This window comes from Dreissena polymorpha, chromosome 2, assembly GCF_020536995.1.
Source record: "Dreissena polymorpha isolate Duluth1 chromosome 2, UMN_Dpol_1.0, whole genome shotgun sequence".
Classification (NCBI taxonomy): Eukaryota; Metazoa; Mollusca; class Bivalvia; order Myida; family Dreissenidae; genus Dreissena; species Dreissena polymorpha.
Window position 1 is genome coordinate 122,030,024 of NC_068356.1, and position 17,932 is coordinate 122,047,955.

The following is a 17,932-nucleotide window of genomic DNA, read 5'->3' on the forward strand; positions in this document are numbered from 1 at the left end:
GGGGGGGGAAGCATTTCTCCTAATATGGCTTGAATAAAAACTTCTTAATACATTAAAAGTCACATTTATTGTCCAATCATCATGAAACTTGGTCAGAACATTTGTTTTAATGATATCTTGCATGAGTTTAAAAATGTTTCTGGTCTGTTAAAAAAACATGGCTGCAGAGGGCAGGGATGTTATCCTTACATGACTATAGTAAAACCTTGTTAGCACTCTATAAGTTTCATTTATAGTTCACTCTTTATGAACATCTGTCAGAATATTTTTTGTTATGATATCTTATTCTGCACAGAACAGGTCAGCTCGTGTTGTAACTCAGGTGAGTGGCTTTGGGCCTTTCATAATCTTTTGTGTTAAGGAAGCATCTTCTTTGTGAAAATCAACTTAAGGCTAAAAGTGTCGTCCCTGTTTAGCTTGTGCAGACTGCACAGGCTAATCTGGGACGACACTTTACACTCCTGCATTGAACCAGTTTTCCCACAGTGCAACTCATTTAAACTGTCTCTTCAGATACGCGAGCTGCGTTCATGGGCAAGCAAGAATGATGAGTTCAAAGAAAACCTGTGCAGCTTCAATGATGTGGCAACGGGATGTTATTTTGATATTTACTGCCAGGTAGTCGCTACATGTATCTTTACTTGCTACTACTCTGAAAAAAATTAATTGTTATGTATTGCAAATGAATGTTTTACATATGGTATGGGATAAATTTGGTCAGATGTATCTTTCTTTAAACAAAAAGCTTACATTTGGTCAACATGGATTACATTTGGCTATTTTTAACCAGGTTTTCCGAAGGAAAAAACTGGTTATTAGATTGGCGAATGTCGGCGAGCAGGCGGAACAAGCTTGTCCGGGCCATAACTTTGTCGTTCATTGTGAGATTTTAAATTTATTTGGCACATTTGTTCACCATCATTAGACGGTGTGTCGCGAGAAAGAATTACGTCGATATCTCCAAGGTCAAGGTCAAACTTTGTGTTCAAAGGTCAAAAATGGCCCCAAATGAGCTTGTCTGGGCCATAACTTTGTCGTTCATTGTGAGATTTTAAAATCATTTGGAACATTTGTTCACCATCATTATACAGTGTGTTGGGCGAAAGAATTACGTCCATATTTCCAAGGTCAAGGTCACACTTTGAGTTCAAAGGTAAAAAATGGCCATAAATGAGCTTGTCCGGGCCATAACTATGTCATTCATTGTGAGATTATAAAATCATTTGGCACATTTGTTCACCATCATTGGACGGTGTGTCGCACGAAAGAATTAGGTCAATATCGCCAAGGTAACGGTCGCCATGACTAAAAATAGATTTATTTTGAAACAAAGGGGGCTAATTATAAACAATCAGTTCAGTTTGAGTTGTCTCTCTTGATCAGACTTTTTTTTCAAATTGAAAACCTGGTTTTGTGACAATTTTGTCCCTTGTTCTCAATGTGAAAGATGAATATAACCAACGTCATATTTGTTAAAAGAGGTTAAAGTAGGTAAAATCCTATTATCTTAGCAAATAGGCATGTATATAATTTTGCAGACTATTTCCATGTAATAAAATTGTCACTATGAAGATAACCAACAAAGGGGAAATCTGATTACATGTATCTTAGCAGAACTGAATAAATATATATAAATAGCCAAAAAAGTTTAAAAGAAACACTGAATCTAGGATCGAGCAAAGTTGTCTCAATATTTATCATCATCAGACTCAGGGTGAGATTCATACTAATATGATCATCATGGTCACCAATAACTAAACTGAAGGTAACTAACTGTAGATCAATTATTGTGTAACACTTGTTTATGTTCACAGGTTGTTAGTACATCAGTGATTGAAGCAGGTGTGGGACGCTTGTTACGAGTCTGGGATGCCACACAGTGCCTATAGTGAGTATCTCAAGTCTCGTTATGGGAAAACTTGGCTTAATGCATGTGCTTATTGTCATCCAAGATTAGCAGTCCGCTATCTAATGCAGTCTAATTTTCAAAAGCTGGAAAAGCAGTTTTCCAGCCAGTTTACTAAGGAGGAGTGTGAGTTTATTTACAAAACACAGTGATTTGAGAGAAATACTGTTGGAAACAGCAAAAAAAAATAACAAAAATAAAAAATATTTTGTAAGTACAAAGCATGGCCTTTGGTGGCAGGGTTATATTGCACTTATAAGCACCACTGCTATGTGTTACCGTGCATTTTAACATGACATGTACACAATCCATTGTTGTTAAATTGCTTATAAAAGAGTAGTTCTAAACCTTTAAATATAATTATGCCCCCAGATCGAATGATCAGGGGGTATATTGTTTTTGGCCAGTCTGTCTGTCTGTCTGTCTGTCTGTCTGTCTGTCTGTCTGTCTGTCTGTCTGTCTGTCTGTCTGTCTGTCTGTCTGTCTGTCTGTCTGTCTGTCATTGTATGTGTGTGTTTGTCCCAAAACTTAAACCTTGGTCATAACTTTTGCAATATTGAAGATAGCAACTTGATATTTGGCATGCATGTGTATCTCATGGAGCTGCACATTTTGAGTGGTGAAAGGTCAAGGTCATCCTTCAACGTCAAATATTGGGGGCATTGTGTTTCACAAACACAGCTCTTGTTCAGATTGAAATTGCAGTAAATTTAAATATGTAATTTAAAAATGAATAATCATACTATTAATGTTGATTAGTAAATACAAAATGTACACGCATTTCAGTCTTCTGCCTGTTTCTTAGAATGGTACTTAAGGTATCAGCCTTGTTCAGTTTGATACAGATAACGTCATTCATATGTCACTGGACTAAATGTTGCTGTTATTTGCAGACAAAAACTAAACATTGAATTTTTTTTTTACTTTGCATTTATCATAGAATTTGTGTTTAAATGAATTTATAACAGGTCTTATTCTATACTATTCAACAGTTTTTTCTATTCGAACTGCAAAATATAATTCTCTTCATTGCTTTTTGTTTGACAATTATATGCTAGTGCTGCCAGTCTGGTCAGGAGCTATGCTGCCCGCTTTAAACTCGTTTGTTGTGTCATTAGTGGACAGGATAGACTGTGTGAATGCCCAGCTTGGTCTGGAGCTTCCCTGGCCGCAAATTGCAAGAGACACCTTTCACATGATGTGGGTCATGTATGAAACAACATGGTTTTCTGATTGTAATTTAAGTCTCAACTATTTCAGTAACGTTCGTGAGGTATCTGCCGACTCTCAACTTGAAGACACACAGACGGACGAACAGGTTCACAAGAGAGCCAGGGGCTTCATTTATGATGTTTCAGTGTTTGATGACCATTTCAAATCTTCCTCACATATCAAGGTACCTCATATAATGTGATGTTTCTGTTAGGTTCATTGATCACCTACTTGTGTAACCGAAGGGGACTAATGCTTTGTCCCCAGTCTGTCTGTCCAAACCAAAATCCTGTGGTAACTGAAAAAGGACTTGAGTTTGGTTAATATAGCTTGATATGTGAACAGAGGGCTCAACGGGGAAAATGTGCGTATTCATTTTGGTTCATCAGACAACAATTGTGCTTGCTACGGTTGCCAAAATCAATGATATATAAAATCTGGATTATGCAATAATTAAAAAAGTACTCAACCTTCAAATATGAAATATGGTATCTGAATACATTGCCATTTTCCGAATATGCATGTTATTTAAGTTATGCTGTGGTTGCTATAGTTGAAGATTCTATGATTACCAAAAAAATAAAAAAATAAAATCTGGATCCTGCGTTAACTCAAGAAGTATTTAAGCTAGATTGATCAAACTTTATTATGTGTATGGAGAATATGCACAGTATTTCAGTTTCGTCTCTCCATACGTGTGTCTGTTTGAAAAAAAATGGATACTGCGATAACTCAAAAAGAATTACGTAGATTGTTAACAATAAGTAAATGGATAGAGAGACATATGGAAAATATGATTGCTATTTCATGTTTTTGTAAGACATTATTGAGAAATATAATCAGCAACTGCCATAAATAAAAGGAGCTTTATCAATGTGAATGAAACTAATGGAGATACTTTTTTACTCTGTCAACATAAGATCAGTAGCGGACTGTTTGTTTGTCTGTTTATCCATTTCCCTCTCAGAAGCAAAGTGAAGAAGTCCATGTGCAAACAGCATAAAACTAGAACAGCCTGCGAGTAACTCGCAGTCTGTTTAGGTTTTATGCTGTTTGCTGCTCATCAGTAACTAAGGGTTGGAAATGAAGCCTTTAAAACTTAAATTTAGTAAGAAAGGTACATAATTAAATGTAACTTTCTAAGGAACTACAAATGCGTCAAAATACATATCTAAGTGGTAAAGGGTTATAATGGATAGGGCTTTTGATACTCGTCTGGAGGACATGATAACTTAAAATTATTTGTGTGTATTGCTATCAAATCTATGTGTGTGTCATATCTGAATCATTTTGCCCCTTTTCTAAAATAAGACCTATATAACTCTGCATTTGTCTGTCAATGGGTCTGTCAGTAGGTTTGTTGGTTCATTGAAATTTATTTTCCGCGAGATATATTGAGAACACTTTATTCTACAACCATGCTCTTTGGTTTGATGGTTACAGGTAACATGGGGCTCGTCACAAACAATGTGTATCCGCTAGATATCTAGATATGCTTTGACAGAAAATCATGAAAATTGGTAAATTGGTTACTTCTAAGAATGGAAAGAAACCGATTTCAGTATTTGTATTATGGCTTTAAGGTCACATGGTTGTGTAACAGGAAATTTTTTAGAAAGCGCTGACCTTTAATCATGAAGATCTATATATTGGTTGTACATGTGAGGAAAAGGAGATGCATTTTGATGTTGAGATCACCAGGTCAAAGGTCAAGGTCACTAAACTTGTATCAAGAAATGGGTTTCTTTATCACATCTAGAAAATGCTTTGACCTCATATCATCTTACTTGTTATGCTGGTAACTTGGGGGAAATAATGAAACCAATGGTTGTCAAAGGTCAATGTCATAATGGCTTGTAGCAGGAAATATGTTTGATTACAATTACTGCAGAACACTGTGGCCTTCATGCAAATTGGTGTAATTGTTACTTGAATGGAAATTAAGACACCTAGCAATATTTTTGGCATAAAGCCAAAGTGACAAGGGGCCTGTGTTGTGAAATTTGTTTCTGCATAATGTTTAGAGAATTCTTTGGATCATATAAAGTAGTATGCTGGTTAGTCTTGATGAAGGATAACTGCTTATGATTTTCAAACCAAGAGGGCTAAAGTCGATGTCACAGGGACGAATTTGCTGCAATTTTAGGACGGGGGGGGGGGCACAGATATTTTACAAACACCTCTTGTTTTGTAACTGATTACCATCTAACCAAGAAATGATTTACCATCGCATCCATAATATTTGAATATTCAATAATCTTTAAAAAATATTGACTTTTACTCATTTTTATTGGCCAACTTTATATAGAAGTAGAATGTAAAAAATGGCAGCTATAATAAACATTATGGACTTATATTGTGCAATACATTTTGTAATTGCCTTCAGAAATTTTTTGTAATCTTTTCTTAAGCAGTAAACAATGATCTGTCACAGTTTCAATACAACTAAATGTTTTAGACTTTAAATTAACAGTATTCCATTAAATGAGTAAAAACATCCAATCTTTAAATCACATTTATAATGAAAATCATTTTATAATTTCTTTAATTAATTTATTTTGGAACAGATTTGTTAGAATATTTCAGACAATACTATCGAATCAATCAAAGAAAAAGCAATCTTATAAAAATACATTGTAAGAAAATGAGAAGAATATATTTCTACCAGATCTTTCACTTTGATATACTTATAATACTTGTATCACACTAAATGAATACTATACAGATGGTCAGCTGCTTAAAGGTAATTGACTCAAATCAGAATAAATATTAAAAATCTTTTGAAGCACAGACTATGTTTTACGCATTAGAAAGCCTTTTATATAAAGGTCTTATCATAAAATACATGTAAGCTAACAAATAAAAAATTATTTCATTCTTTCACATGTTGATATTATTTTATTACAAAGTTGAAAGCTAACATTACAAACAAATCAACATGACAACATTAATTGAAAGGTCTTGTATGTAATGATTAACTTGTAAGCTAAAGCATAACAAAATTATGTCTGTATTTGCTTAAAATTAAATTATTAATAAACAAATAATATTTATTAATTTTACAGCCTGGTGACTATGTTAAGTTTATTAATCTCCACGCCTCGGAATGGAAGGACAACAATCGTTCACACCGGCCTGCAATTGAGTTCTGTCTTCACCGTGGCAACTCTTTTGGTCGGTGTGTTAGAGTGGTCTCCGCTGATTTGCCCGATCTCATCTCGCTGAAACAGCGCCAGGAAATTGTGGCGCTCGATAACGAAAGCTTCAGTGTCACAGGAATCAATTCACAGACTGCTGTGGGGAATAGTAGTGGCAATTCACAAGCTGTTGCGGGTAATAGAAGTGGTAGTAATGACAGGGATGATGTGGAAACTGATGTTGACAATCATGTGCAATATTTTAGTCATGCCACAGCACAAGGAGATAAAAATAGTGTCAGTGAGAAGAGAGACAATGTTGAGTCTAATTGGGGAAAAAATAACATGGTTGAGGATGTGATTGTGATATCATTTCAATCACAAGAGGCAAGTTCACTGGAACTCGGGGACAAGATTGATGGTACTAAAGCTACTAAACCGGTTACTGACAAAATAAGGTATGTTGAGTCTCAAGCGTCATCATCAAAAGCTGGTGACACAAGAGGTGCTGACAAGGTTAGAGCTGGTGACACAAGAGGTGCTGACAAGGTTAGAGCTGGTGACACAAGAGGTGCTGACAAGGTTAGAGCTGGTGACACAAAAGGTGCTGACAAGGTTAGAGCTGGTGACACAAGAGGTGCTGACAAGGTTAGGCAAGCTGGTGACACAAGAGGTGCTGACAAGGTTAGGCAGGTTGGCAAAGGCATTGCAACCGAAAATCAAAGATATATTTTCAAGAGAGCTGCTGTAAGTAATGCTAGAGCTGAAATGACGGTGAATAGTAATGAGAAAAAAGCCGATCAGAGACGATGCATGGTCCAAACCAGTACAGGTACATGTATTATTAATGAACAAATCCCATATAAAAGCAGAAATAAAACAAAGGTGCAAAATTGTGTGCAAAAATCAAATCTTATGATAAGAATACAGTCTGTAAGCATGCAATTAGGCTCAATTATCAAAATGAAGAATGATATAAATGTCTCCTTGCAGTTGTGTTGGATCACCCCCACGTTAATTGCTCTCAGATCTCGGCAGTTCTCAGCCATGCAGTGCCATACAAGTTCCGTGTTCGAGCCAAGATGCTGGACTTCCACCCCAAACCGGACTCGGCTAAGACATTTCTGCAACTGTACTGTCATGTCTGCCATTACCTGTAGGTACCCAAGTTAGTTTTAATTTATTGCCTGGGTCTGGGAAAACAGGGAAGTCCTCACAGGCTAATCTGGGACAACACTTTCCACTTTTATAAGTTGTATTCATTATACGAAGTCTCTTTTATATCAAGTATACAGTTTAGACGGAAAATGACATCCCTGATTAGCATGTGCAGACTCCACAAACTCCATCACTATCTTAAATTCAGACCTAGCATGTTGTTGCATTTAGGGCTTATTCGGTAAAGTTCAAAGTAACTGTTGCTAAACATAAATCAAAAGTGTGTGCTCAATAGCTTCAGTTTGAATGGAGTGTAACGTAGTCTTCAATACACGATAAACGTAGACAAAATCCATTCCAGATTTCTGTGCGTTTTATTTCTATTTATTAAACTCTGTCGGTGATCGGATGGTTAATGCAAATGTACTTCGGTTGTGAGAAATAAACATAAGTAAATCCAGGTTCGACCTTTTACTACCGTTTTAAATATTCAACTGACAATTATAAATAACAATAACAACAATGATGACGTCTCAAGAACGTGAACGTTCACCCGAAATCACAACATTCTCCCAGCCGCAAAAAATAGAAAATACATATTTAGTAATATTAACTTACGACAGATAACAAAATAACAAATTAGATGTCACAGCATAATATCCAATTTCTATCGTTTCACACTATTTTCACTGAGTATTGCTTGTCAATTCGCTCTTTTCAAGTGGATATAGTTTTGTTATAGGGTCTATTTGTGGACAGACCATTGCTTGTGCGCACACATGCAGCGCGAATAAGTCTATCATTTCTGGTCAACACGTCAGTCACCACAGCTATTTTCCAATCACATCTCGATGTCTCATTATGTATCTGGACGAGATCACCGACCCAAATCGTCTGGGCGTTGGATCTGGATACAGGATGTAGCTCACGAAGGGCTGTCAGGTACACTTTCTTCCAGCAACCCCAGAACTGCTGAATGATGTGCGCTCTCTTCTTAGCCATATCATGTATAGTGTCATGGCTCACTGGTGTCCATAGTCCATCAGTGACGTCAGAAGACTCACCATGCGGAAGTGACGTAATGCGGCGACTGTAAAGTAGATGTGCAGGCGTCAAAGGAACCGGATCATGGATAGCGGAAGACATGTGTGACAAAGGACGATCATTTATGACAGCCTGATTCCGTAACGATCGTTTGTAATAACTTGAGGTTGATGTAGGCACGTCCGAGTATCTTCTTAAGGGTGGTCTTAGTAAGTCCAATAAGACGCTGCAACCACCCAACGTACCAAGGGGCTCTCTGGGGAATGAATCGCCATTCAACTCATAGGTTGCTCAGTGTGTCTTGAACTGAGGTTGAATATCTTAGATTCATTAGCTCTCTAGAAGCTGTGATGAATGATGTGGCGTTGTCGGAAATCATAATTTTAGGCAAAGACTTCATGTCACTTCCTGTAGTCTGTTTAATGTGAAGAGCGCCAGTGAAATCCACTCCTGTCACTGTAAATGGCGCCAAATCTTGAACTCTTGCCTTTGGTAATGGGGGTGGGTCTGGGGCCACATATGGTCTCCCAGAAATGCGGCGGCATGTGACGCACTGGCGAAGGGTGGCTTGTACGCATTGACGGACTGCGGGAACCCAAAACTTCTGTCGTAAATGGGTAACTGTTTTAACGTAGATTGTACTGCGATCAACGTGTCGGACTCTCATTGTGTTTCCACCTAATGACGCAATGTTCAACATTTCCGTACCATCAACCGGAAGTTGTAGTTGGTCTGCCAGCTGCTGCGTAATAAAAGACTTCTGAGAGCCCACGTCGAAGAGGATAGCTGCATCGACGGCCGTCTCCTTGATACCTGGACTCAACTCAACTCAACACAACGTTTTTAAATGTTTGAAAAAATCAAGAAGGACCCGCAGCATGCCCCGCCCGCGACAGAAAGAAATTACGACCTCTCCTGTCCGGCTGTGGGCGTGAGACTGACTTTTTGCTAAAAACAAAATACATATATCAAACGGTAACGCGTGCAAAATATGATGGGCCGTGTGCAAAGTAATATGTCTAACTACTGCAAAGTAAATATGACCTATGCAACGGACATGTAACGAATACATACTTTTTGACGTTTGATAACCCGAGGCTAATGAAATGTTGATCCAGGCGTGACTGCCTATTGAGGATTGTATGAAATTTGGTTTATTGCGTTGATACAAATTTTGATTATTATATTAATTCAATAATGCCCAAAATGTTCATTACGTTACAGGAGATATTGTGCGAAAATTGTATGTGTAGGTATATTACAGGCTGATCTAGCAATTTATCGTATGTGAAGGTATATGACAGGCTGATCTAGCAAGGGATTGTATGTGTAGGTATATGACAGGCTGATCTAGCAAGGGATTGTATGTGTAGGTATATCACAGGCTGATCTAGCAATGGATTTTATGTGTAGATATATGACAGGCTGATCTAGCAAGGGATTGTATGTGTAGGTATATTACAGGCTGATCTAGCAAGGGATTGTATGTGTAGGTATATTACAGGCTGATCTAGCAAGGGATTGTATGTGTAGGTATATAACAGGCTTATCTAGCAAGGGATTGTATGTCTAGGTATATTAAAGGCTGATCTAGCAAGGGATTGTATGTGTAGGTATATTACAGGCTGATCTAGCAAGGGATTGTATGTGTAGGTATATAACAGGCTTATCTAGCAAGAGATTGTATGTGTAGGTATATTAAAGGCTGATCTAGCAAGGGATTGTTTGTGTAGGTATATTACAGGCTGATCTAGTAAGTAATTTGTATCTGTAGATATATGACAGGCTGATCTAGCAAGGGATTGTATCTGTAGATATATTACAGGCTGATCTAGCAAGGGATTGTATGTGTTGGTATATTACAGGTTGATTTAGCAAGGGATTGTATGTGTAGGTATATTACAGGCTGTCGCTGATCTAGTAAGTAATTTGTATCTGTAGGTATATGACAGGCTGATCTAGCAAGGGATTGTATCTGTAGATATATTTCAGGCTGATCTAGCAAGGGATTGTTTGTGTAGGTATATTACAGGCTGATCTAGTAGGTTATTTGTATCTGTAGGTATATTACAGGCTGATCTAGTAGGTAATTTGTATCTGTGGGTATATTTCAGGCTGATCTAGCAAGGGATTGTATGTGTAGGTATATTACAGGCTGATCTAGCAAGGGATTGTATGTGTAGGTATATAACAGGCTTATCTAGCAAGAGATTGTATGTGTAGGTATATTAAAGGCTGATCTAGCAAGGGATTGTTTGTGTAGGTATATTACAGGCTGATCTAGTAAGTAATTTGTATCTGTAGATATATGACAGGCTGATCTAGCAAGGGATTGTATCTGTAGATATATTACAGGCTGATCTAGCAAGGGATTGTATGTGTTGGTATATTACAGGTTGATTTAGCAAGGGATTGTATGTGTAGGTATATTACAGGCTGACAGTCATTGAAATTCAGATTTAAATCTACAAGCAAGTCGGGCTAGTACTATGGGAATTTGAACAAGCCCGAGTCAGATTTTACTAGCCCAAACATTTTTGTTAAAATTGCAGATAAACATAACATAAAACATCCAAAGAAGCATTCATTTATTCAATCTTTAGAATACAATACAAATCTCTTATTAATTTCATCACCATCCAAGTTAGCTTCCTCGTCATCTGAGCCAGACTCTTTCGGATCCTGAAATAAGAAGAAATTAATTTCACAAACGGATTTCAATCTAATCACAATTATAAATATATACATAAAGTTTAGGTAAAAAATTAGCAGATATTTATCCCATCTATCCATGTGAAAGAGAGAGCAAACCTAGTGAACCACCAGAAAATATATAAGCAATTAAGTGCCAGGTTATTCTACAAAAAGCCAGTTGACAAATGCGTCAATCACAGTTACCTCAGATAAGCATTCCTCAACGACGTACTTGAATGACAACTGTTCGGCCATCATTCTATACATAGATGGTGACGTCACTACGTTATTGTCACCTCTATTCTTAGACGCATCACATTCCCCTGGTTTGGGGAATTATGCTTCCGCCAAAATGGTTCTGCGTAGGAATGAAAAAGTTAATAATGAAAGAAAAACCGTTCTTTATTGTGTGTTTTAAACGTAATGTTGTTTAAAGAAATGTTATTTAATTATGTTAAAATGTGATTTTTAATCTCTATCCAGACTGATAGCGATTATTAGAAGTATGATTACCTGACCTTCTTTCGCTTTTCACTTGTAAAAGAAGTGCTACCCACAATTCCTTTCGCGTAAGTACACAGGTCAGTAAGACCGGTGTGTACAAAATGTTTCGGCCATTACTCTCTGTGTCCCAAATGCAACGCAAAACATTTATTGTACATAATAGCAATCCGGGAACCACAAAACCATGCGCTGTATGCGCAGTGATTGCCCAGCACGTGTGTGCAGTGTGTTAAAACATAAGCGGTTGTTGATTTAAGCTGCTCAAATCTTTGTTTACAAATATTGAAAATGAAAGCGGAACTCGTTTTCTGTTTAATGAATTGTACAAGCACGTCGGGCTTGTAATATTGGATTTCCTACAAGCCCGAAAGAAAAAATACTAGTTTTTTGCTGTCGGGCTAGTGCGAATTTCGACGACTGGGCTGATCTAGTAAGTAATTTGTATCTGTAGGTATATGACAGGCTGATCTAGCAAGGGATTGTATCTGTAGATATATTTCAGGCTGATCTAGCAAGGGATTGTTTGTGTAGGTATATTACAGGCTGATCTAGTAGGTTATTTGTATCTGTAGGTATATTACAGGCTGATCTAGTAGGTAATTTGTATCTGTGGGTATATTTCAGGCTGATCTAGCAAGGGATTGTATGTGTAGGTATATTACAGGCTGATCTAGCAAGGGATTGTATGTGTAGGTATATGACAGGCTGATATAGCAAGGGATTGTATGTGTAGGTATATGACAGGCTGATCTAGCAAGGGATTGTATCTGTAGGTGTATGACAGGCTGATCTAGCAAGTGATTGTATGTGTAGGTATATTACAGGCTGATCTAGTAAGTAATTTGTATCTGTAGGTATATAACAGGCTGATCTAGCAAGGGATTGTATGTGTAGGTATATTACAGGCTGATCTGGCAAGGGATTGTATGTGTAGGTATATTACAGGCTGATCTAGTAAGTAATTTATATCTGTAGGTATATAGCAGGCTGATCTAGCAAGGGATTGTATGTGTAGGTATATTACAGGCTGATCTAGTAAGGGATTGTATGTGTAGGTATATTACAGGCTGATCTAGTTAGTAATTTGTATCTGTAGGTATATGACAGACTGATCTAGCAAGTGATTGTATGTGTAGGTATATTACAGACTGATCTAGTAAGTAATTTGTTTCTGTAGGTATATGACAGGCTGATCTGGCAAGGGATTGTATGTGTAGGTATATTACAGGCTGATCTAGCAAGTGATTGTATGTGTAGGTATATGACAGGCTGATCTATCAAGGGATTGTATGTGTAGGTATATAACAGGCTTATCTAGCAAGAGATTGTATGTTTAGGTATATTACAGGCTGATCTAGCAAGGGATTGTTTGTGTAGGTATATTACAGGCTGATCTAGTAAGTAATTTGTATCTGTAGGTATATGGCAGGCTGATCTAGCAAGGGATTGTTTGTGTAGGTATATGACAGGCTGATCTAGCAAGGGATTGTATGTGTAGGTATATGACAGGCTGATCTAGCAAGGGATTGTATCTGTAGATATATTTCAGGCTGATCTAGCAAGGGATTGTTTGTGTTATCTGTGAGGCTGATCTAGCAAGGGATTGTATGTGTAGGTATATTACAGGCTGATCTAGCAAGGGATTGTATGTGTAGGTATATGACAGGCTGATCTAGCAAGGGATTGTATGTGTAGGTATATGACAGGCTGATCTAGCAAGTGATTGTATGTGTAGGTATATTACAGGCTGATCTAGTAAGTAATTTGTATCTGTAGGTATATTACAGGCTGATCTAGCAAGGGATTGTATGTGTAGGTATATTACAGGCTGATCTAGCAAGGGATTGTATGTGTAGGTATATTACAGGCTGATCTAGTAAGTAATTTATATCTGTAGGTATATTACAGGCTGATCTAGCAAGGGATTGTATATGTAGGTATATTACAGGCTGATCTAGTAAGGGATTGTATGTGTAGGTATATTACAGGCTGATCTAGTTAGTAATTTGTATCTGTAGGTATATGACAGTCTGATCTAGCAAGTGATTGTATGTGTAGGTATATTACAGACTGATCTAGTAAGTAATTTGTTTCTGTAGGTATATGGCAGGCTGATCTGGCAAGGGATTGTATGTGTAGGTATATTACAGGCTGATCTAGCAAGTGATTGTATGTGTAGGTATATGACAGGCTGTTCTATCAAACGATTGTATGTGTAGGTATATAACAGGCGTATCTAGCAAGAGATTGTATGTGTAGGTATATTACAGGCTGATCTAGCAAGGGATTGTTTGTGTAGGTATATTACAGGCTGATCTTGTAAGTAATTTGTATCTGTAGGTATATGGCAGGCTGATCTAGCAAGGGATTGTATCTGTAGATATATTACAGGCTGATCTAGCAAGGGATTGTATGTGTTGGTATATTACAGGTTGATCTAGCAAGGGAGTGTATGTGTAGGTTTATTACAGGCTGATCTAGTAAGTAATTTGTATCTGTAGGTATATGACAGGCTGATCTAGCAAGGGATTGTATCTGTAGATATATTACAGGCTGATCTAGCAAGGGATTGTTTGTGTAGGTATATAACAGGCTTATCTAGTAAGTAATTTGTATCTGTAGGTATATTACAGGATGATCTAGCAAGGGATTGTTTGTGTAGGTATATTAAAGGCTGATCTAGCAAGGGATTGTATGTGTAGGTATATTACAGGCTGATCTAGCGAGGGATTGTATGTGTAGGTATATGACAGGCTGTTCTAGCAATAAATTGTATCTGTAGGTATATGACAGGCTGATCTAGCAAGTGATTGTATGTGTAGGTATATTACAGGCTGATCTAGTTAGTAATTTGTATCTGTAGCAGGGGTTTTTTTTAGAGAAAGGGGAAGACGCTGGACGCTGGGTGAAAGGGGAAAAAAGAGTGCGAAAGAGACATATAAGGGGAAAAAATAAAAACTGTTCATTTCAATGTCTATAACTCATCAAAAGAGGCTTGTCTCCGTCCTTTTTGTTCTTAAACACATTTAACACGTATTAAAGTCAAAGTCCTTAATTAAGTTGCAGGTGTAGATCTAATTATGGGAAATGTTTTTAACTATATTTCTGTACTGGGGCCGGGGGACGATGTCAATTTTGTGATTTCAATTTCATGATGAATGGGTTGACGATCTTGATCTGCTACAGTATTGGAAGGGAAAGGAGCAGCAGCTGCCGATTGTCTACTTTCACTTTCACAATGTTCGATGTTGATTACCTCAAAATCCTGATGGGTTATAACGGTTTTCGATGATTCTTTCTTAAAAAATGCCTCGATGCGTTCAGTATCTTCCAATTCCGAATGTTTTATTTTGTTTGTGTAAGAACGCCAATTGTGAGACATTTTTTTCTGTTTTCACGTTTATATCTTGGCTTGCACATAGCCCGGATGAAAATTCGACTGGTTTCTGGTAATTTATTGACGAAACACCCTTCTCGCGCAAGACCGGTATCCAGTTAAATAGTCACATGATTATAACGATTAGTTGCCCAGTTTACATAACGTTATTTAAGAGCTATATTTAGAATAACTGGGATTCCCAGATTTTTTGTGTTCATCTGGAGAGAGAGAGAAAGATCGTTGTACATGGTGCAAATTGGATAATTGTCGAATGCTCAAAGGAAAAATAAACATTTCTTTGAGAGAAAATATTATATTTTGGTGAAAAATTATATTTTTGGTGGGGAAATTGTATTTTGAGGGGAAAAATTCTGGTAGGGGAAGACGCCGAATATCGGCGTCACTTTCTTAGTAAAAAAAACCCCTGTGTAGGTATATTACAGGCTGATCTAGCAAGGGACTGTATGTGTAGGTATATTACAGGCTGATCTAGCAAGGTATTGTATGTGTTTGTATATAACCGGCTGATCTAGTAAGTAATTTGTATCTGTAGGTATATTACAGGCTGATCTAGCAAGGGATTGTATGTGTAGGTATATAACAGGCTGATCTAGTAAGTAATTTGTTTCTGTAGGTATATGACAGGCTGATCTGGCAAGGGATTGTATGTGAGGTATATTACAGGCTGATCTAGCAAGTGATTGTATGTGTAGGTATATGACAGGCTGATCTAGCAAGTGATTGTATGTGTAGGTATATTACAGGCTGATCTAGCAAGGGATTGTATGTGTAGGTATATTACAGGCTGATTTAGTAAGTAATTTGTATCTGTAGGTATATTACAGGCTGATCTAGCAAGGGATTGTATGTGTAGGTATATTACAGGCTGATCTAGTAAGGGATTGCATGTGTAGGTATATTACAGGCTGATCTAGTTAGTAATTTGTATCTGTAGGTATATGACAGGCTGATCTAGCAAGTGATTGTATGTGTAGGTATATTACAGACTGATCTAGTAAGTAATTTGTTTCTGTAGGTATATAACAAGCTGATCCAGCAAGGGATTGTATGTGTAGGTATATAACAGGCTGATCCAGCAAGGGATTGTATGTGTAGGTATATAACCGGCTGATCTAGCAAGGGATTTTATGTGTAGGTATATAACAGGCTGATCCAGCAAGGGATTGTATGTGTAGGTATATAACAGGTTATCTAGCAAGGGATTGTATGTGTAGGTATATAACAGGCTTATCTAGCAAGGGATTGCATGTGTAGGTATATTACAGGCTGATCTAGCAAGTGATTGCATTTGGGTTCAAGGTCACTGTTACAAAAAAAAGAGTTTTTGCTAAATAACTTGTTTTACTGGAGGTTTGTGCTGTAATTTTGTGTGTAGGTAGTTTATGTGCAGCGCTTGCTAAGTTAATTTAAGTAAATATATTGAAAAAAGTTGTTTCTCTGCGTTGTGATTTATTTTTGTTTAAATTTATTAATTTTCAGCTGTTAGTTTATCTATTCTATATAACTTATCAAGCTATCAACTTCAAATTTATCTTATTTGCAATTAATACACCTTTGAGAAAATCTTTTACTTTCAAAGCTGTAGAATAGTCAATCACATTTTTTTTGGAGTGCTCTTGTTCACTCTTGCTCAGAAGTTTGGTGGGAAAAATACACAATGTGTGTATGATGGTAGATTAATGATAGTTTGTCTTTATTTGTCATGGATATTTATGTAAGTACTTGTTAGCTAAGAGTGTACTTGCATTTACACTTGACAAGAAGATAAAAATATTGCAATTTTTCTTATATATTTTCATGTCATTGAAAAATATGTGTTTTATAATTTACAATCAAATTTTATTTTATGAAGAAAGCTGTATATTCAACAGAAAACATATAAAACATGAGTTTATTTTTTAAAGGTGTCCATATCCAGAAAAAGACACTATTCAGAATGGAAGGTAATTTACCCTTTCCCACTTAAGAGCCAAAGTAGAAATGGCTATGTGCAAACAGCATAAAACCAGAACAGCCTGCGAGTAACTCGCAGTCTGTTCAGGTTTTATGCTGTTTGCTGCTCATTTAATATATTTTTCTGAGGGACTGCAATGCTTTAAAATACGTTTCCAAGTGGTAAAGGGTTAATAAAGAAAAGTATGTGGTAGTTCTACCTAGTTTGCTGAATATATATGAGCCACGTTCTGGGGAAAAAAACAGGCTTAATTCATGCGCATAAAGTGTCATCCCAGGTTTCTTTAAAGAAGAAAGTGTGATCCAAGAATATACTGTGCATACTGCCTACTGTGCACAGGCTTACTTGGTATGACACTTTATTCACATGAATTAAGCAAGGTATTCACAGAGCGTGGCTAATATTTATAACAGTTAAAAGCTTAACCTGTATTTCAAACAAAAGGTGATTCACAAGAACTATTTATTTGTTTTAAATGATGATAACATTTATTTATGCATTTATTTAGAGTGAGCACCTTATGTCCTTAGCTTTAATTATTCAATTATTTTTTTGTTTGACATAATTCTCTTTTCATATTATACTAACTGATAGTAACAAGAAGTACTATTGCGATAATGTTTCTGCAGTTTCATTAAAACTATTTTACGTTTCTTATAGCACTGTACCCCGCCTTCAGATCGGCAGCACATTTCAAAATGTTCCACACTTCAACTGCCCCCAGTGCTTTGAGGGCAAGGACAGCCTGCCAGGTATATAGAAACCTGCCAACCTTGTAGATAATGACAAGCATTCGTAACAATAGCCTCAACATATTTGCTAACATATATTTTGTTTCTAATGTTATTATGTATTAACCTTAGAATCATTTGTTTAATACAGGGAATGGAACATAGTACTTCTCATGGTGTTTCATGGAACAT

General features: G+C 36.8%; 1 protein-coding gene and 1 long non-coding RNA gene across 6 annotated transcripts in view; both read left to right on the top strand.

Moving 5' to 3' along the window:
* LOC127868812 (protection of telomeres protein 1-like) overlaps positions 1-17,932 on the top strand; it is a 28,423-nt gene that overhangs the window by 9,390 nt on the left and 1,101 nt on the right. For 2 of the 5 annotated variants that reach the window (XM_052410888.1, XM_052410892.1), the window contains 8 exons: positions 514-618; positions 1,815-1,888; positions 3,167-3,302; positions 6,184-6,826; positions 6,860-7,087; positions 7,249-7,411; positions 16,960-16,998; positions 17,670-17,761. In XM_052410888.1, the coding sequence (XP_052266848.1) occupies positions 514-618; positions 1,815-1,888; positions 3,167-3,302; positions 6,184-6,826; positions 6,860-7,087; positions 7,249-7,411; positions 16,960-16,998; positions 17,670-17,761 (1,480 nt within the window). The remainder of the gene's footprint in view (positions 1-513; positions 619-1,814; positions 1,889-3,166; positions 3,303-6,183; positions 6,827-6,859; positions 7,088-7,248; positions 7,412-16,959; positions 16,999-17,669; positions 17,762-17,932) is intronic. The other 3 variants (XM_052410889.1, XM_052410890.1, XM_052410891.1) reach the window with 3 other exon arrangements.
* On the top strand, positions 13,258-16,939 carry LOC127868813 (uncharacterized). The gene is made up of 3 exons (XR_008044256.1): positions 13,258-14,317; positions 14,358-14,477; positions 15,949-16,939. It is a non-coding gene; the product is annotated as an uncharacterized LOC127868813 (long non-coding RNA).